The 20,224-nt window shown below is 46.6% G+C and overlaps 1 protein-coding gene across 1 annotated transcript in view; it reads left to right on the top strand.

The window, feature by feature from the left end:
• The first annotated feature begins 4,038 nt into the window (after window positions 1-4,038).
• Window positions 4,039-20,224, top strand: part of RSBN1L (round spermatid basic protein 1 like) — a 51,935-nt gene continuing 35,749 nt past the window's right edge. The window contains exons 1-2 of the mRNA XM_032190990.1: window positions 4,039-4,725; window positions 16,597-16,710. Of these exons, the coding sequence (XP_032046881.1) occupies window positions 4,062-4,725; window positions 16,597-16,710 (778 nt within the window). The 5' untranslated portion in view covers window positions 4,039-4,061. The remainder of the gene's footprint in view (window positions 4,726-16,596; window positions 16,711-20,224) is intronic.

Genomic DNA, 20,224 nt, shown 5'->3' with positions numbered 1-20,224 from the left:
TCCCAGTCCAAACCCAAGTCAGTCCCGATTGTCTCATTGAGCTCAATTGTTCGGGTGGTAATTACAAAAGAATTTGGATTTGCCACTGGTTGTTCTGAAAACTTTGACTATGGAAAAATATGCTTTTCTAGTCTTTTTTTTTTTTAAAAAAAATACATCACACTTCTACATGATGAAACTGACCTTGTAAGCAAATTTTGCACCCCTAAGAAGGCTAATTTTCCCCTCCATTTCCCAAGGTGAATACGTTTACTTTTAATGAATTGTAAGAAAAATTAATAGCAGTAATAATTACATTTAGCTTATTTTGCAGACAAAAACCAGCATAAAGATGTCTAAGTGTTATCAAATGTTTTCAATTTACTCTTGGCACAATTATTTGCATGCTTGAATTAGAAACTGAACAGATGCCAAACCAAGGAAATAAGCACATGGAAAGCAAACTGTTGAAACTGTAAGGAGATTAAATAATGTTTCTCAAAACGGTATTTTCATTTGGAGACCTTAGCAAGGTTCTGGTGCACCACTTTGGTGGGCAGCTAAGAGCACAAAGCCACAACAATTTTAACTTGATCCTGTGTACAGCACTTACACATAACCCTTTCTTTTACGGAGTATGTCTGAAATTTAACAAAACTTATGTATTTGCATATGTACTAACTTCCTTAGTTGCTGTAAGACACATATTTAAACACGTTTTGATTAATAATCAATTATATCAGCTCTTAATACTTCATAATTCTAATGAAAATGACAACTCACAAACTGACATTTTTACTGTTATGGTATTTCAGGGTTTTTATAGTCTAGAAAATGCTCAAAGATGTCCCTAAGCGCATATAGAGAAAAGCACATTGATACGGTTTCCACAAGCCATTGAAAGACTTCTGCTAAAACTAACAAGCTGCTATTGTCCCTGTGCTTATGGGTCTGTGTCCTGCTGCAGCCGTTCCACAAATGCCTGATTTCCACAAAGGCTCTCGGAGTTCATAAATCCCTCTGCAGCCACGATGGAGGGCCGGAGCTACGGCACTAGGCACTGTTCCATTACCCTATAACAGTTCGGGTTTAGGGGCAGCGTTTTTGACAAAGTTTATCATTTTACTATAAGCATTTATATTCTGCTGTTTCCTCTTAATGTTGGAATGAATTTGTGGCTCTAGCCTGGCATTTATGCAGTGTGTGCTTTAAGTAGGGCTCTTTCATTGCTTTGTACAGCTTCTGCACTCCCAGTATTTTCAGGGTGTACTAAAACATTATGTGTAATACTGAATTCAGGTCTGTCTTTTTCATGTCATGTTGAAGACAACACCTTTATGTGGCCTTTTCCCCATAGAAGATGGCTTGTATTTACAAATCAAGACGCACTGACATTTGGTTTAAGTATTTTAGGATTGCCTTAAATACAGCCTAGCAATTTGATGCATCCTTGTGATCACTGACAGCCTAAGTGACGGGGCCAACACCTATTTCTCATGTGAGCACCAGGTTAGCAGCCACACGGAGGTAGGACTGTGGGAACTTAAACACAGGACCGGCATCGGAATTTCCAGCGTCATGTAATTTTCCTTGCTGACAAATGGCTTGGAGATAGCAGCAGCAAACCTCCAAACATTAGTCACGCTTCTCTCCAGCACGCAACAATTACACATAATTGTATACTATGTCACCTCGCTCTACTCTTGACTTTCCTAAAGAATGAACTAATAAAAACTTGGCTTACATTTATAAGCATAGTATACGACCTGGAAAAGCAAAGGAAACAATAGCTCAACTTAAGTTTAGTAGCATGTTAACTGTCAAAGTCTGCCATACATTTACTAGTTTAGGTGTCGCTGTTTAAATACAATTTTGGGCTATGACTCCCCCCACACAACAATTTTATCTTCATATACGTTTTCAGATTAATACGTTGCATTATGATTCAGTGCATTGTTTTTTAGATATCCACCATGCGTATAAAGTTCAGAAGCATGACGATTTGTCTTAATTATCAGCATCATTAATGGAAGGGCACATTAAGAGGTATTCTGCTACTGGCATAGCTACCTAGCCTAATTAGTCCAATAAATCTTGATAAGTTTGCAGCACGGAGAAAAGCGGCGTTGTGCTGCTAGGTGACTTCAGCATTTAACAGGGGCTGTGGTCAACGCAGTTGTGAAGGCCCCGCAAAGCTTGGCGGGCTGGCGATGGCCTCTGGCAGTCATGGTGCTGCGCTGACAACTCGTGTTTGCTCTGGGCTGTGGGGGAATTTGACAGTTGTACGTGGCGACTACATCGCTGCTGCAGGCCCAGGTACACTCTGTGAAAAGACTCTGGGTACCCTGCCAATTTTCTTTGGCCAACAGCACAACTTAGCATTTCCTCTTGCTAAAGATCAAAGCCCTTGGGAAGCGCTGTTCTGCTTTTCTGAAGTTTCCAAAGCTGGGTGTGAAAATATAGTTGCGTCTCATGCGTAGTGAAAGTTCATTCAGTGACATGACAAATCATGCAATCACTTGACAAACCACTGATTTGGTGTCAATACCAGTGCAGAAGAAAAATGAACTGTGTTTTAAAGTTTGCAAAGTTACTACAGTGCCACAGAGTGCCTACATTTTTCTCATTGTAGCAGTATTAAAATGCACAGGTTGTTCTGACTGACTTATGCAGGTAATAAACTTCTTTCTCAGGAAGCCGAAGCTGACCTTTGTAATCACAGGCTGGTTCTACTTATGCCAGCCTCTCATAGGTGCATTTATACCTGGATTTTGGTCTGGGATTGGATGGTAGTTGACTATGGCTAAAGTACACGCTGCAATTTTTTTTTCCTGTTCTTTGATATAGATGCCATTTTTCCGCATCATGCCCAGAAATCCCACTTGAAGATACTCCATACAGTAGGAAATCTTGAATTGTGGAAGGAAAAGTCTGTTTAGTAGAGCTAGCTGGATACAGAGATCTTGTTCTTCACTGTTTTGAGATGAATGTTGAACCCTACTCACCTTGGATTATAATTTCCAAAAATTGAAATAAAGGGGAAGACAGCAGGACTACTAGAAGCGAGCTTATTCTGAGGCTGATCAGTTGTAGCTCACACAAAAATAGTAACGCAAAAAAAAACAAAACCAAAGGTAATCTCCAGGCCTTATTTGTCCACTAATACAACATATACAAAACTTCGCAAAGCAATGTGATTTGTAGCGGTCTGACAGATACAGCCTGATTCAGTAGCTAACCTGCTCTTTCCACTGAGGAAAGAACGAAAGTTTCCGAGGACGAGTGAGATCAACGTGAGTAGGACACTGGCAGTGCAGCAACTCCAGGCACCAAGGACTCATCTTGTGTTTATTTCTGTGACTTCTGCTTACAACAGCTCTCAGGATCATGTCAGTCTGCCACAGGCAGGGCTGGGAGTGCTCCCACTCGGGACAAGCCCAGTTAGTGCCGTGCTGCCTCATGCAGCGAGGCCAGCCCTTTGCTGAACCCGCAGTAGAGCTCCGTGTGGTGTTGCTGCTCCTGATGGCTGGCAATTCGGGTGGGCTGCCATCCTCACAGCCACAGGTTCTTGCCGTCCCCCCATCAGGCCTCCAGCCGACCTCTGACGATGATCTGGGAGCGTGGACGGTGCTCCGCTTCAGCCCCCAACGCCGCCGCCATCTCATCCTTCGACGCCCAGCGCGTGAGATCCCACCCTCACCACCCCGTGCCAGCCCTCCCGAGCCCTCCACCCGCTTAGGCTGCTGGGGAAGCCAAAACCCTGAGAAATTAACGCAAAACGGCTCCGGCTTCCCCGTCAGTGCACTTTCTATCCCCCACCCCGACCCCCGACGAAGCGCCCCGAGCCGAGCGCCCTCCCTTCCAGCCCCCCTCCTCCTCCCCAACTGCGCACTCAGCCGAGCCCGCCGCCCCCAATCCCCCGAGCACCCGCCCCCTCCCCTCCATCCGATTGGTGCATCGCGCCGTCACTCCGCTTCCTCTCGGCGCTCATTGGACGAGGCGGAGGCTCCCCCCCTGCCTCCCGCCCCTCCCGCCGCCGTCGGTCGAGGCGAGCGGCGAGTAAATAGAGGCAGGAGCGCAAAATGGCGGCGCCGCCGAGCCCTGGCCGTGGCGCCGCGTCGCCGGAGCCCTTGGGCTCCAGGCCGGGCCCGGACGCGAAGCCTCCCCGCGGGTCGCAGCCGGCCGCTAAGAAAATGAAAGGGACCGACGAGAGGAGCCTGAAGGGCTCCAAGCGTGTCAACGGCGAAGGGGGCGGCGGTGGAGGAGGAGGAGGAGGAGGAGGAGGCGGCAGCAAGCAGCCGGTGGTGCCGAGCTTCGGCGGCCCCGCGGCGTGGGGCTTCGCCGCGCTGCCCTCGGGGAGCTCGGGGGGCTTCGCCTTCCCCTCGCCGCTGCCCAAGAAGCTGCTGCCGTCGCCGTCGCCGCCCGTCGTGCTGCTGCCGCCGCCGCCCGCCTCGCCCTCCTCTTCCTACCGGCAGCACCAGCACCGCCACCACCGGCACCGCCTGGCTCTGCCCGCCGAGGGGGGTGCCGGCGGCTGTGCTGGCGGAGGGGTGGCCGTGGTGGGCAGCGCCAAGGCGAAGAGGCCGAAGGAGAAGCGGGATAAGGAGAGGAGGAAGCACGGAGCCATGCCCGGGGCCGGGATCGTCGCTGCCGCTGCCGCCGCTGCTGTGGGGGGAGATGGCGGCGGGGCGCTGAGCGCGGCGGCCCGTGAGGAGAACGGGGAGGTGAAGCTGCTGCTGCAGAAAGGTGAGGGAGGGGGGGCGCCGAAATTGGGGGGTGGGGTCGTTGCTGGGGTCTCCCTGCTTCGGGGGAGAGCCTTTGGTTGTGGGGGGGAGCCCCCTGCTTCGGGGGAGACCCCTTGTTATAGTGTGTGGGGGGGGCTCCTGTTTGGTGGGAGCCCCCTTGGTGGTGGGGGGCAGCCCCCTGCTTTTGGGGAGCCCCCCTGTTTGTGTGTGGGAGCCCCCTGATTTTGGGGAGACCCCCCTGATTTTGAGGAGAACCCCTGTTTGTGTGGGGCAGCCCCCTGCTTTTCAGGAGACCCTTGCTTTTGGGGAGCCCCCCTGTTGGTGTGTGGGAGCCCCCTGCTTTTGGGGAAACCCCTTGATGGTGTGGGGGAGCCCCTCTTTTTATGGGGGGGAGCCCCGCTGTTCGTGTGGGGGACCCCCATGCTCCGGGAGACCCCTGCCCCTCTGCAAGTGCCTGGGGAAGGCAGCGGCAGGCCTGCCGTCAATCCTGTCAAAAAAAAGGGGGTGTGGAATTGGCTATGGCGTCAGCCAGAAGCTGCCAGAGGCCTTAGGTTTTCTTACCTATTAGGGAAATAAGGGTGGCGGGGGGCTTCCTAGGGGTCTGCCAAAGAAATTGAGTTTCTGTCGCTGCTGTGACAAAGACAGCGCGTTACGAGAATACGTGTTTGTTAGAAATTAAAAGGAGCCCTCAGTGAGCTCGTGATCAGGCTGTTGGTTTTTACAGGCTAAGTCACCGAGTGTCAGAGACCATGCACTTGAAATCTAGATAAGCAGGCTGTCAGTGTCTCATTTAGGTGCTTTTTCAGTTTTCCTTTATTTTCTGAAAATCACTGGGCTATATAAGCTTCCAAGAAATGCATTAGGCCTTCGGGAAGAAAGTCAGGAGTGCTAGGTTGGTTTATTAATGGATCTGGCCAAAAATGGCCCCTCCAGGTGAGATAAGATATTAGGCTAGCTTGTTGCTGACAGGCACTGACAATAGACGCGTAGGAAATAGAAGACAATACAGTGGTATTTTTTTTTAAACCAGCATATGCTTCCTGAGTCTCCATTGACCTTAAACCAGGTGTTGATGCCTTAGCATTTATATTAAAATACAAAGAACTTCAAACACTTACTCCATTACCTAGTTTAAGCAAGTTCCTTTCCTTTCTTTCAAAGGAAAGATAAATTGCAGCGTTTATGTAGGCTTAGGTTGCTTTGATTATGGCCTATTCCTTGCGCTCACAGGATGAGCCAAGCATGTGAAGACCAATTATTAATATCAATATACCATTTTCTGTCTATTGATTACATCGTCCAGCTGCCTTGCTGCATTTTCTGCTAGTTCCCACTGGTGTCTTAATCTATGCTGTAGCGTTAGGTGTTCAGATTCGCTTACCTTTGAGTTTTATTTTTTTAATTTTTGGCTTGTGTTCTCTTGATTCAACTTGTCCCGTGCATCTTCTTGTTGGGATCTTGATTGCTGCCATACAAATGGGCTTTAAGTACATCATTTCGGCACTTTCAGGCATTTCAGTTTAGGTACGTTTATTTTCTTGCCCTTGTCCAAAAGATGACTTGGGAAAAATCTTCGGAAGTTGCTTTCAGTAAGCATTTAATGATGGTAAAGTCTTTCTGTTGTCAGTGGTAGCTACCAAGAAGCTGACAGTATCTTCCTTGCAAAGTTATGAAAATCACAACCATATTCGCTCCCATTGCCGTGGTGTCCTACCAGTGTTACCCAACCGTGGCAATAAATCTCCGGGAACAATATTGTAATAACAAGATGAAGTGTTTTTGCATGCTGGTAAAAGAAACGATGACAGTGATGGTGTCAGCTGAGTAACTGGGAATTGAGCCCTCCTGGAAGCAGGGGTTGGCCTTGTAGGGGCCTTCTGTCCTTCCACTCTTCTCAGGAAGGGCATTTTCTCAAATACCACCGGTGTGCTGGCAGGTACAGGTACTTGAGATTTGAGCTGCTGTTTGCTCAGAACGGGTGTTTGTACATTTAATTTAGCTTTGAAAGCCTGAGAACAGGCCGGAACGTTTTTCCAAGGCAAATGATCCCTTTATGGCATCGAGGCCTTTAGGGTTGTTTAGAGGAAGTGATTTCTATCGCCGCAGCTGCTGCCGTAGGTCTGTACCTGATCGAGGAGCTTCCCATCACTGAGCTGTGCGTTCCAGCACAGGAGGCTGCGAGAAGGTGAGGGATGCCCCGAGTCATCTGCCAAGAGCAGCCGGCCTTTGAGAAGTGGTTCTGTGTTTGGCTGGAGATTAAAGAACAGGTTTGTGCTGTTAATCCTGTGAATAATTTACTTTCCAGAGAAGGAAGGAGAAATGTGGTTATGGAGGGAGAAAAGAATGACCCTGGGGAGGGAGGGAGGGCATCCTGAATCCTTGTGATGGAGGCAGACAAAGAGCAATGGGTTAGGGCAGGAGGGACCAGAAGATACTGAAGCTGGGTGCTGCAGTGTTTTTGGAATGAGTGGATTTGAGATCCTGACCTGAAAGAGGGTGGAAACAGCATGCAAAATGGTGAGACAGGGAGGTGGTGCTGGTCTTGGTATGGGGCAGCCGTCGTAGGTAAGTGCTGCGGAAAAGCAAGGAACGATAGAGGTGGGGTACACAGGAGGAGAGTGAAAAATGTAGGCAGCCTGCAGATATGACATCAGGGCAAACTTAAAGGATTTCATATAATCAAAAAGAAGTCTGAGCTGCTTGCGTGAACAATACGTAGGGGGAATGCAGGAATAACACACGGCCCTCTGTGATGAGGTAAGTTTGCAGAAGCTGTCGTGTGCAGCTGGTAATACTCGCTAAAAATCAACCAAATGCGGGCAGGCGCAGCGTGCCTCTTCTGCAGCCTGCCTTTAGGCAGCCTGTTTCGCTTTCAGTGCTTTGGAGAACGAGCAGCAGTGCAGAACTGACAGTATTGATTTTGTGCTCTGCATTCAGAGCTGGTGCACGTGGCGGCGTCTCACCCCAGAAGGAAGATGAGATGGGGCAGGTTAGAAGGCTGCAGGTGCAGAGCCCTGTACAGGGAAATAAAATTATCGAAAGATAAACGGGTGGGACAGGTGGGACTTCCTTGTTTATAAAAATCTGAAGGTGGAAAAGCTCCGCTGCCCCCTTCACAGCCAGAGTGGAGATGGACTGCACGTAGGCACGAGAGGTGGAAGGGGTTTCCAAACGAACTTGGCACTCAGCAGGGTGCTGGTGAATTAGGAGGATGGATGGTCCAGTCGGTGAGCTGTGTGGATGCTCTTCTGCGTGCAGCAGCTACGGTGCTGGGGGAAAATCATTGCTCTGGTGAGAGAGGGAGGGCCTGCACGAGCCTTGGTACATGAGAAAATGAGGAGTGCAGCTGGGGAGGGACGGCAGGATCCGTGCTGGGAGGTTGCGGGGCTGTGGTGCCCCAAGGCAACGCGGGCACGCGGTGATGTGGGGTGGATGAACGTGAGGTCTGGGCTTGCAAATTGGGTGGTACCAACAGCATTTTGTTAATTCTAGTGCTGGTAGCATGGGGTATTGACACACAGCAGGAAATCGTGAGAAGTTTTTCCGCCTGCCATCTTGGCCCAGTCTGAGAGCTGAGCATGGGGGCTGCCGACTGTCCTGTGCTTGTCCCAATGACTACTGGGCCAGAACGCCCGGTTTTGAGGCAACTTTCTGTCCTGAGTGACAGGAAGATGTTACACAGTGTTAACACAAATCATGATGTCTTTATTCCCATTAAAATGTTTGTATTTCCTTCCTTGAACCATCGCTTGCTGGGAGACGTTTGTGGTCGTTGCATGGGCAGGACCTCGAGCTTGCGGGGTTGGAGCCAGGCCTTGCAGCTTGAGGATTGTGTACGTGAGTCAAGGGAGCCTTGAGATGATGGCAGAGAACCTGGAAGGCCACGGTGCCATCTGTGTGGCTTATCCTGGAGATGTGAGGTTTGGACAATTCAAAAGGAGCTTGCCTCTTACTCGGCCGGATGGCTCTGGCCCTGCAGGCTGTGTAGCTCGCATTGCTTTCAGACATGGTGCGGATCTGACAGGAACACCTGCTGTTCCGGGTTGTGACTACACCGACGCAGTTAGTTATTTAACTGGTACTCCACTTCGCAGTTCCCAGTCACAATGGTTTCCCTAGCAGTGCAGAGCTCAGGTCAGCCCCTCCCCGCCTCAGCAGCTTGTTCTGTGCCACAGGCGTGCTGCAGGGCGGGAGCCAGGCTCCTCAGCCCTCTGCTCTGTTTTATTGCCATCTCTGTGTACAATTTTCCTGTTTCCCTCCCTTCCTCCTTTGTATTTTATCTTCAGTGATGGGTTTGCTGATAACACTGCCTCAGTGTGCAAGCAATTAGAAAATCAGGTTGGTATTTTTAACTTGCTGCTGGGAGTTTCCCTATGAGCAAGAACGCAAAGCTGAGTGTGGTCTGTAGCCCTTTTGCTTTTACTTCCAGTCTCTTTTCTCCCTCCCCCTCCTGATGTCATTGAAAGATAGGCTAGATGACATTTCAGGAAGACATTTACCTTTGATTCCTCCGGTAACTTTGGCGCTTTGACTTGCGCGCCACTTCGGGATTTTGAACTTTTAAGAGATTTCACATTTCAGGCTGCTGCTGAAGTTCAGTTTACATCATTGGGAAGCTCATTTCACAGTCTAACTTAGCAAATTAGGGTTAGGCATTCTTGTTTCCCTTCTTTAGATCTGGGACCATTGTCTTGGTAGGTAGGTTGCCTTTTTCCTTCTGTCAAACATTTTCTTCTGTTCATTTCTATTTATTTTCCTTTTTTTTCTTTTTTTTTTTTTTTTTTTTTAACTGTCCTGCCTAACCCAACCACCCCTCTCCCTGCTCCTGACTCCTCTAAATCCAGAGGCTGTTTTTGTGCTCACAAGGCCACTGATCACTCCTCTGAATTCTGCACTATATTTCTAAGCAGATATCCTGTAGTAATCAACAGTACTCAAAGCGTTGAGGGCTTTAGGTGTGAGACACAAGAGGAAGAAGGACTGCTCCAATTTCTTGAGAGATATATTTGCAGCTTGCATCAGTGTCACTTCCAGCTCTCCGAACGAAGCATCCGATGCTGAGGTGAGTTTGAGGCAGTGCATCTCCGTCCTGAGGGATCCTGTCCCCTATTGTTTCTATGAAGGCACCATGAAGCTTTGCTGGACAGATCAAAATCTTGTGTTTTGTAAGCTGGGGAGCAAAGGAAGCCCCTCATGTAGCCCAAAATCCAGCTCGGCATGCCACTTACACACAGAAACTCTGGTTGTCGAGTCGCACATAGCGGGTCACGGATAGCTTTGCTGAGCTGAAACGAGATCAGCACAGCAGTTGGAAACATCAGATCTGAAACCTCTTCTGGATGCCTTGTTTGCAGCTGCCACGTTCTCCACTGCTGATTTCTGATGCAACTCCCCAGTGCTTGGGCTTACACTTGGCTTGTACAGCTCTGCACGTAGGAAAAGAAACTGCAGAGATTAGAGAAATCAGAGAGATAAGGCTTGCATTTCTCCCAAGCATTTTGCTTCTGGAAAAGGGGTTTTCCTTCCTTCCTGCTCACTGGAGGGATTGGGGAAATGTTTGCAGCTGTTGAGGGGTCGTCTTCAGTCCTGTCTGGGGTTTGAAGCTTTAATTGCTGAAAGGGAAGTCTGCCAAGTATTTCTTTGTATTTATTGGAATGAGAGAACTGTTGTGTTGTGTTTTCTTAGAAGTACTGTCTGGGTTTCCTCGTGTACATGAATTCAGGAGGGAGGGAGGGATGGATGGATGTGCAGGTGTCAGGGCCGTTACCACAGTGGTGTGAAACGTACTGAACGTGTCTGCACAGCCAGATAAACACGGCTTCTTGAGGCTTCGCTTTGTGGGTGTTTGTGTTAAAGGAGGAAAGGGCGATGGAAGGACTGGTGCCTGATGTGCTCCCCTCCTCCTCGCCCTTCTGGCAGTATTGACGGCCGTTAGCAGTGGCGTGTAAATATTTTGCCCGATGTGCAGTGACAGCCCTTAAATCAAAGGGCGGGGAGGGAGGCAGAGCACTTTGAGCATAATCTATGGCTGACTACTGATGTGGGTTACCATCTGGAAAACCGATGCAAAGCAGCTGCAGCTTCTGGCATCTCTCTGACGAGGCTCTGAAGCTTGGCTCGGGGCAAAAGCCGCCTCGCTCGAGCCCCTGCGCAGGCTTCAAGGTTTGCACAGAGCGGCAGCTGCTTTGCACATAAGGCAACTCAAAGCATTTCCTGCTCGCCCTATTCTAGATGCACTTGATCTACCTTTCTCTTCCAGGAAGCTTGCAGCAGAGGTGAAGGTCTGGCTGCATTTCTAAAATCTTACTCTGTTTACGATTCCTAAATCGTTGCAGTCGTTAGGAGAAGGTACCCAGTTAGGAAATAGCTTTCTATAACCTTAGGTGCACGTGGCTGTGTACCTTATAAATACAGTTCCTCCTTCATTTCTTTTGTTTACCCCCTTGGCCCAGCACCCAGAGCAAGTAGGAGCTTTTGGGCTGGAGGAGGAAGTATGCGTGTTGTGCTGAGTTAATGCAGCTAATGGGGGGAGTTAATTGAGTGAGAACATTCTTCAGATGCCATTTAGGAAGGTGAGATGGGAGATGCCTCTAATGGACTCTTCCATCCATATGCAGCACTTCCTGAAATGTGCTGCTGGGGCTGCTTTTTTTTTTTTTTGTGTGGGTATGCTGTTTTTGTAGGACCCAAAGTCCAAAGAAAATGGCACTTAAAGTGACACTTGTATTGGGAACGTGAGACACCCAGAAATCTTTCAATTCCCTGGGTGCTGTGATTACCATAAACAAGGTTACGTACTCCCCCAGAACTCTGTATTTTAAAAACTTTATGCATGCCACTGGTTTATTTAGTAGTTAAAAATAACTGTGTACCAGAGGCTTTTTCTTCAGACAGTAGAGCTTGAAAATGAAGGAACAATCTTAACTGTTGCTTGGGCCTTCCATAGCTGCGTCCTGCTGTGCTTGGCATTCTTTTTTTTTTTTTTTTTTTTTTTAACTGCAGAAGATATTTTCAATCTGTTTAGGCTGTGAGCAGTTGTTTCCTGAGCAGAGTATTTCTTTGTCAAAGATGCATAAAGCAAAAGCACGTTTTGATAGGGGAGATCTTTGCAAAATGGTGAAGGGTCCATCTCTGTACCCTGAGATGTACGTTACTACAAGCTTTCAGCTTTTAGTGTATCAAGGGCTCTGTACAGGAATAGGAAGTGTGTGTGTGTGCAGGAAGAGCAAGTAGTAAAATTAGTAGCCACGTGAGAAGGCTGGTATGGGTTTGTGTGCTGCAGTAATGAGAAGACAAGTTTGTATATAATTGCTTGGGTAAGCTGCAATTGCTTGGTTAAGCTTTTTTTTTCCCTACTGTAGCTGTTAAAAGACAAAAGTGAAAAAGATGCCAGTGTGGCTTAATGCGAAGCGGGACCTGAATATTTCATCAGCTTCAGAGTCAGTTCCTGGAAGTCTGCAGACGAGCAGCAAGACAGGGAAGTCAGCGAGCACCGAGCGGGGGGTGTCACAAGAACCTTCCTGCAGCCGTGTAAGCGTGGGCAAGTAGGGATCTGGAGCATTGCGTAGGCTTCTGGATGGCTTCACATCAAGGGTTTGGTGCAACTGATGTGCTGATAAAGCAGCAAGTGTTAGCTGCAGTCTCCAGGCGAGGAGCTGGTATTTTCCCAGAGAGGCTTGCTTCATTGCGTTGTTGGCATCGTAATACCAAAATAATTATTCTTTGCTGTCACTTCCGAGGTGATAGATGGCATCAGGATTGACTTTTCCCCTCAAGGCATTGGAATAACAACTTGTAAGATTTGCTATTTTCTTCCTCTTCAAAATAGACAGAGCAGACTTTACTTTTTTCTTAATAAGTGGCTCAGAAAGTTAGACAAATCCTGATATTCACGACTAATCTTTCGATTATCCCTCACCAGAACAACCTTGGTAGAAGCGGGAGCACCTAAATCGGCTTAAGTAAAACTGAAGTTTATATTGCTGGGTTATCCACTGAGATGGGGAGGTAGTTATTAACGTGTAGATAGGCTCAGGTGGCTTCCCATAAAAGTAGCATAGAATTTTGAAGGGTTTATTATAAACCTTTACATGATTTGCTGCAGAACATATGCTGTACCTAGTACTTAATTTGAATTAATCTTTTATTTGGACTGGAACATCTTTTTATTATCTCTTATGCCTACTTTTTTGTACTGCCACCCCCAAAACACATACTTGCGGAAAAAGTTCCAGTAAGGGGTCACATCTCCAACTCATGCCTTCATTTTATTTGAACATATTGAACACAAGGCCTTTCTGTGTAAAACTTGACACCCCTCTTTGAGTCAAATTACCCCCTTACCGTACTTTGAACTCAAATGACATCCTCGTTAGCACGTGCAACTTGAATTTGTTAATTGGTTTTCTAAGCGCTTGGTAGTTTGTGGTGCACACAGACTGTTCCAGCTGCGTATGCAGGGCTCTGACATACCAGGAGTGCTGCTTGCTGGTACCCCGTGTTCTCTTGTCCATTCATCTCCATCTGTGTTGCAGTGCCCTGGAGACTCATTTCATCCCTTACCTATTGCAGCTCAAGCTTTTTTTTTTTTTTTTTTTTCTCTCCCCAGTTCCCAGTAATGTTGTTTGGAGATAATTGCAGAATATCCCATGGACATGGAGAAATTGCTGTAAGCATCTCTGCCTCTTCACTGTTTGGAGACGCAGCTGCCCTGCAAATGAAGTGGGGTACCCGAGGTTTGGTGTTGGCACTGGTTGCTACCAGTAAACCTCCAAAAAGCCATGCTGGAGCCTGCAGGTTTTGTTAACTTGTTCAGCAGCACAGGCTTTGTCTTTTATTGGTCACTTATTGTACAACACCTAGGTTGTAAATTGCCCAAGGTTTGTTTTCAGACAGGATTTTCTTGTTTGAGAAAGTGAGATTTGGACTGAAATGGTGCGTGGCTAGAGGGCAGTGAAACTTTATCTCGGAGAAGCCACTGCAAGATGTTCTGCGGTGGTTTGGAAACTCACAAGGCACTCTAGAGCCTGCGTCAACCTAGTCAACCTACACCAGCTTTGTGTTGCTGCTACCTGGGTGGTTAACATGGAGACTGAGGAACTGCACTTAGCCTATGGCATTTAACACGGAAAGGTGTCTTAATTCTGTGTACGGGCTGTAATGGCTCTTGGATACTTCTAAGCTTACTGTTGTAGAGCCAGTGTGGCTACGTTGTGATAGTTTTTGTGGTGAACTCAGAAGACTGGTTGAGTTTTCTCTCTGCATCCCCCTGCAAGCTGTGAAATGGGCCATTGATCACTGAGATCCGTCTGCAGAACTGTTCAGGAGCTGTGTCAGTTCTGCCAGCCAAAACACGTACTTTTCCTCATGAACCGAAACCATTTGAACTGAAAACTTAGTTCAGAGGGAGGAGACCTGTGAATTTGTACGCTGAAGCTGGGATCCTCAGGCTGTACACAGGTCCTCTTTTAGCACTGTGATTTCTACAAGGGGAAATGGTTGGGAGTAATTTATTTCAAACCTCCCTCAGCTGCCTTTACCTTACATTTACAGTCACTTCAGGTATGAGCTGCTTGTGGATGCTGCTGGAGGGGGCCATAGGACACTTGCATTGTTTCTTTTCTCTCGGATCTCTTACCATTGTCTCAGCTTTCTAGAAGTGAAAGTAAACCAGAGGCCCTTCAAAAGGTCTCAGCTTGCTCTCTGTCCCTACTCAGGCTCTGCGGCTGTCAGAGCTGCAGGATTCACGGGGCTGTGATGCCATTCACCAGCCAGTAATAAAAGCTTCTTTCAGTCCTTCATTCATCCTCGTTCAGCCAGTCTCAACGTCTGTATACACTCTTCAGTCTCACTTTGATTTCTAAGTGATAGCAGAAGTCAAGTGTACCTCTTAACACCATGCAAATGTCGACATAAAACCCAGGTCTGTCCTCGGTGATTGCGTGATCCTGGCTGGGCTGAGCAGCCAGCCCAGGTTACAAACCAAGCCCGGTGTTGCTGCCTCCGTGCTGAGTGAGTGAGTATCTGCTTTCAGAGCGCTGCTGCTAATGCTGTTGTGTAATTTACTTCCCACCTTGTGCTTCTGAGGTGCATGGGATTTGCAGTTTGGGGGTTCTGCTTGTGGGGAGCTGGCTGCAGAGGAAGGATCCTGTCCGTTCAGCCTATTCCTAGGACTTGTGCTGCAGAGAGCAGCTTGGCTGGGCTCTGCGCTCTGCCCTGCGGATAAATTTGCTTTGTCATCCCTGCTCCTTGAGTCATCAGAGGGCTTTTCCTGGGCATGACTGTTCCAGTGGCTGAGAACTACCATTTCCAGGCAGTTTTAACCATGACTGCCTTACTACTATTTTTTTTTTTTTTTGTGCCAGCATAGTTTTTTTCTCTCTGCCTGTCCTGATCTGTGTATAGGCAACAGACATAACTCAGTTGTCATCTCTATTGTGCCTTATTTTCATTCTTCAGGCTTGTCCATCCTCTTTCCAAAATGCATTCTTCATCCTAGCTGATGAAGATTCAAATTCCATAGCCTTATTAGAAAACTCCTAAAAGGAAAGATAGGAGCGCTGTGGAGCTGTTGTTACACTATCCATTTAGGTGGATTAACCCTGGTGCTTTCCTTACCCTTATGTCAAGCCCTTGTACTTCTTACTTAAGCAAAGTATTTACAAAGCATGTTAATATTTATTGATGCTCTCTATTCCATTCCAAAATTGAAGGCTTCCTTTGTTCGGCTTTGAACATTTGTTAGTGAAGATACCTGCTTCTGTTTTCTGTGAGCGCTCGAGTAAAAGTAAATGATTTCTCCTTACATCCATCCACGTGGGGTCTATATTGCAGCCACCAGAAATGACACTTCGGGATTCTCTCAGCTATATTACTGAGAAATCATTTTGAAGCATACAGTTAGGTAGAAGCTAAGAATGAGGTTTACTCTTCCCTGTGAAGGTTCAGAAGCCCAACAAACAGAGTGGGTACTAGGCTTCAGGCCAGGAAACCAGACGTGGAGCTGGTTACAGTGACCCCAGAGAAGCTGGATTTAACTAGGCTTCAGTGCTTGCCCTCAAAGGTAATTCTGAACTCAGCTTGAAGAGATAAATCCTAGAACTCAGGAATTTCCTGGGTCTAGTATTTTTCATGTAGAAAGTGTGCTTAAAGGGTCTGCTTTTTACTGACAGACTTAAAACCTGGAGTGGCTTGTCAATAAAATAAATGAATGACTGCTCAAATAAGCTGTTGCTGATGGCAGATAAGCAAGGGAAACACGAATGCATTGTAGCTTCTTTGCAAATACAGAATTTTCAACGAATAATGAACTGGCATACCTTTTTGTATTGTCTTTTAATTACATATTGCTGCTGTTAACACATTAGTGCGGCCTGTGGACTTAAATGTAAAAGATTTTGCAGCTGACAATTTAAATCTTCATTCCAAGCTACCTGTGAAAGCCTTTAAGTTTAGACTACATGGAGCTTGTTATGTGAAATTTCTAGTGGATACGAGCATCCAGCAAAATACACTGTACTTCTGCCTTCATTTCTAATGCATGTAATTTGAATTTCAAGAAATAAGATCTGCATACAGATGGAAAATAAGAGCAGAGGGTACTATGAGTAAGTAAAAATTGTTGTTAACTGTGTGCAGTTAACGTGCTGAGTTGTTGGTACAGTTCTAGCGTAATAGAAATGAAGCTGGTCTAGGTTCAGTAAGTTTATGTTGGATTATGCAACAGCTAAATATTAGCTTTTCATATCACAAGTCCCGGAATTTCCTTGTAACTCTTTTCATCCTCTTAATAGGGCTTGCATAATAGCAATATGAAACATGCATGTGACAAAGTTTGTTGCTGTCGTTTAATTGTAAAATATTTGCATTTCAGCTCAAATCAAAGAGAAAATGAAAGAAAGGGAAAAGAAACAGAAAGAGAAGAAGAAGCACAAAATAATGAATGAAATCAAGAAAGAGAATGGAGAGATCAAATTATTGCAGAAAGGTACGTTCAAGCTGCTTAGTGTTTTTTCATTGTAGTGCTTTAAAACCTTTGTAATTGGATTGAGTGCTGAATTTTAATATTATGTCTTTCATTTAACTTAAATGCCCTTTTCCAGGAATAGCTGGTATAAGGCTTGGAATTTAAAACTTAATTATAAATGCTAACTTTCTTCAACTGCAGATACTGCAGCTTAAAAATATACATGTAATTATTGCCACAATGCCAGTGTTCTTATGCAGTAGCAGTAAAGACCGACGCTTTAAGGAATGACATTGCTGATATCTACACCATCTCAACAGTTGTTGAAGAAGATTTCTATATCATAGAGAGGAAAAATGAATCCATGTCATTAAATATCTAACAGTAAATGCACAAAACTAAAGAACCAAGGAGTTCTAGTTCAGGAACTCTGTTGCATAATGAGAAATTAAGTGTGTGCAACAGGAAGTCGTAATTTTGGCTAATTTATCCAACTCCATTACTGGAGTGGAATGTAATGAAAATGTTCCTGCACTTGCTTGTGCACGCACTGACTCGTAGAATCGTACAGGAGTTGAGGGTGGGGGGGGGCCCTCTGCAGATAATTTAGTCTAATTCCACTGCTCAAAGTAGAACTGAGTAAAGCAGGTTGCTGAGGGCTGTGTCCCATCAGACTCTGTGTGTCTGCAAGGATGCAGACTCCAGAATTTGCACAGCCAGTACCTGCATTTGACCAATTGTTGTTTTACGTTGGATTGGACTAGGTGATTTCAAGGGGCCTTTACCAGCCTCATTGATTTTTGTGAGATATCTGCATTTTTATTCCTTCCCACTAGATGTTTACACACACTGGAAAACTAATTAACCTCATAAAGCCTTTTCAGGCTGAAAAATCCTGCTTTTCTCAGCATCTCCTTTTGTGAGTAGTACTCTGTTCCTTCAGTCACCTTCCTGGCCCTTTGCTGGACTTCCTCCAGTGTGCACGTCTGCCTTGGACTGGTGAGCCCAGAACTGGGCACGGTACTTGCAGATGTGTGTCACCAGTGCTGAGCAGAGGGGAAGAATCACTCCATCAGCCTGCTGGTAGAGCAGTTAATGTTATTCCTAATCCTGTCCAGGAGGCTTAGCCTGATGGCTTATGGTCAGCTTGGCATTCACGAGGACTCTGAAGTCCTTTCCTGTCAGGCTGCTTTCCAGTTGGGCTCCAGCCTGCAGAGCACAGGGTTATTCCTCACAGCTGCAGGACTCTGCACTTCCCCGAGTTAACCTTGTGAGACTTCTGCTGGCCTGATGTTCTCCAGCCTGTCAAGGGCCCTCTGGCTTGGCAGCACAACCCTCTTGTGCATCAACCACTCCTTCCAGTTCTGTCTCCTCTGCGGACTTGCTGAGGGTGCTCTCTGTTCCGTCATCCCTGCCAATACTGAAGAATATCGAGCAGTGTTGGCCCACGGTATCAGCACTGGAGTGCCCCAGTATCGCTGTCCTCTAGCTGGACATCGTGCTGCTGATCACAACCCTTTGAGCACTGAATTAAGCCAGTCCTTGGTCCACCTCACTCTCCATTTATCTGTATCGTGCTTTGCCAGTTTTTCCTCTGAGGATGTTGGCTTGTTTAAGTAGACCCAGTGTTTTTTATCTGTTATTTTCAGGCTCTGCTTTTGAAGTTAGGCGTAAACTCCTGATAATTTTTTCTCTTATGCCTACTCTAGGGTTTAATTCACAACAAAAAACTGAACCTCCCAAAACAAAATGTTATCTACAGCACATTCATGTGAGGTAGCAGGCATGCAACTCTGTAATTACTGCATCATGGTTTACAGTGCAAATACGGATCCAAGGAACTGCAGTAGAAACTACGACAGCTTAAAACCCGTGCCGAGCAGATCTCTAGGTATCAGCCTGCAGCACGCAGGATGTTTGAGCTGGTGGCTTCCTGTGAAAGATGTGACTTGTCTCCTCCAACGTGGAAGGAAGTTGGTGGCTGAGATACTGAGCAACGCTTAACTGCCTGGGCAGTGACGATCTTCAGGCCTTGTTTCTGCACCAGCGCTTCCTACCTCGTGATGAATGGCAGCAGAAAGAGGCCATGGGGTAGGAAGTTGCAAAAGCAGCAAGGTTCTGTGGGGCAGCAGTGTCCTGTAGAGGCTGTGCCTGGTTTTGCCAGTGTCCTGTAAAATTACTCTTGTTTGAGGGAAAGAAAAGAGTGTCAGGAGAGCAGAAAGCAGGCAAGACATAAACCTCCATGGGGTTTATATCATGTTCAGAACAGCAGCTCGGGATGTCTTCTGTGGACCTCCCCAAGTGTGTCTGGATGTGCTTTTATGTTCTGTGGTGATGGTACAGCACTTCCTGACTGCTTTGCTGCTGTAGCTCCATGTCCTGACAGCTGAGGGCTAGAGGGCAAAGGCCCTACAAGATGTAACTTGCATGTCTTTTTGACCTTCTGGAATGCTGGTAACCCTTCAGCTGAGGAGAACTTCTTCCTGGAACAAAAATCAAGCTCTATGCCCTCTTATTCTGCACCCACAATTCACTGCATGGACTAGGAGCAACGGCTTGGAACATCTGAGAACTCAGTGCCAGTCTGCAGGGACTGGTTATGTCTCCTTCTAGGCATTACAACCACATTTTGTTTTAAAAATGTCACTGACCATCTGCTGAATGATTTTATTATGCTGAGAATATTATTAGTTTTTTGTCCTCTATTTGTGACGTTCTTTGAGGGAGTGGTGTCAGTAGCCTGCGTAACTCCAGACAGTAAAACCAGGTGCCCAAGGTAAGGGTGGCTAGTTACATGGGTCAGCATTGGGAACTTGATGCCTTTTTGGGGAGAACCACTGTATAAGCCTGGTGTTGGTGCTTTGAGCTTAATGCTGGAAGAGTTCACCTCAATTAGAGAAGCCTAGGGATGCAAACAATTAATCTGCCTAAATTGGTGTTACCTTTCTGTTGAAAGCAGCAATAAATGTGCCCTAGATGGAGAACGGCAACTTTAAAAAGGGGTATTGTATCACTTCCTGACCTGATAAAAGGAATATTTAGTTCTTTCAGTGAGCCTGGTGGCTTTTAAGCATCTAGAGCTAAATGTTTTTGTCATCTTTTTTCACTAGGAGATATTTTACGCAGAATAAATCCATACAGTTGTTCCTTTTCCTCTGTAATCTTTTATTTGGAAGTGAAGGCTGGTTTTTGGAAACAAAACTGCCTTATACTTCCTTAAATTGCTTATTCCCACCGTACTGATTTGCATGCACTAATGACTTTACCATCCTTGTGCACCAAGTTGCCAACTTCTACCTGTGAAATAGATAGGACAGGGTAAACCACAGATGTAAAATACAGGTAAGGCTTGTGTGATGAGATGATCTGAGAGCAGAGCTCTTAAATTCCAGTGGGCCTCAGCCATTTTTCAGAAAGAATGCAGGCAGTCATCCGTTTACCTCGTGCTGCTAGTGGGTCACTGCTTTCCGAGTTCAGCAGAGGCATCTTTGCTGCGTGACCTTGCTTCCTTCCCTTCCCCAACTGCCTCATTTCT

This window comes from Aythya fuligula, chromosome 1 (assembly GCF_009819795.1).
Source record: "Aythya fuligula isolate bAytFul2 chromosome 1, bAytFul2.pri, whole genome shotgun sequence".
Taxonomy (NCBI): domain Eukaryota; kingdom Metazoa; phylum Chordata; class Aves; order Anseriformes; family Anatidae; genus Aythya; species Aythya fuligula.
This window is presented reverse-complemented; position numbering and strand designations above follow the sequence as displayed.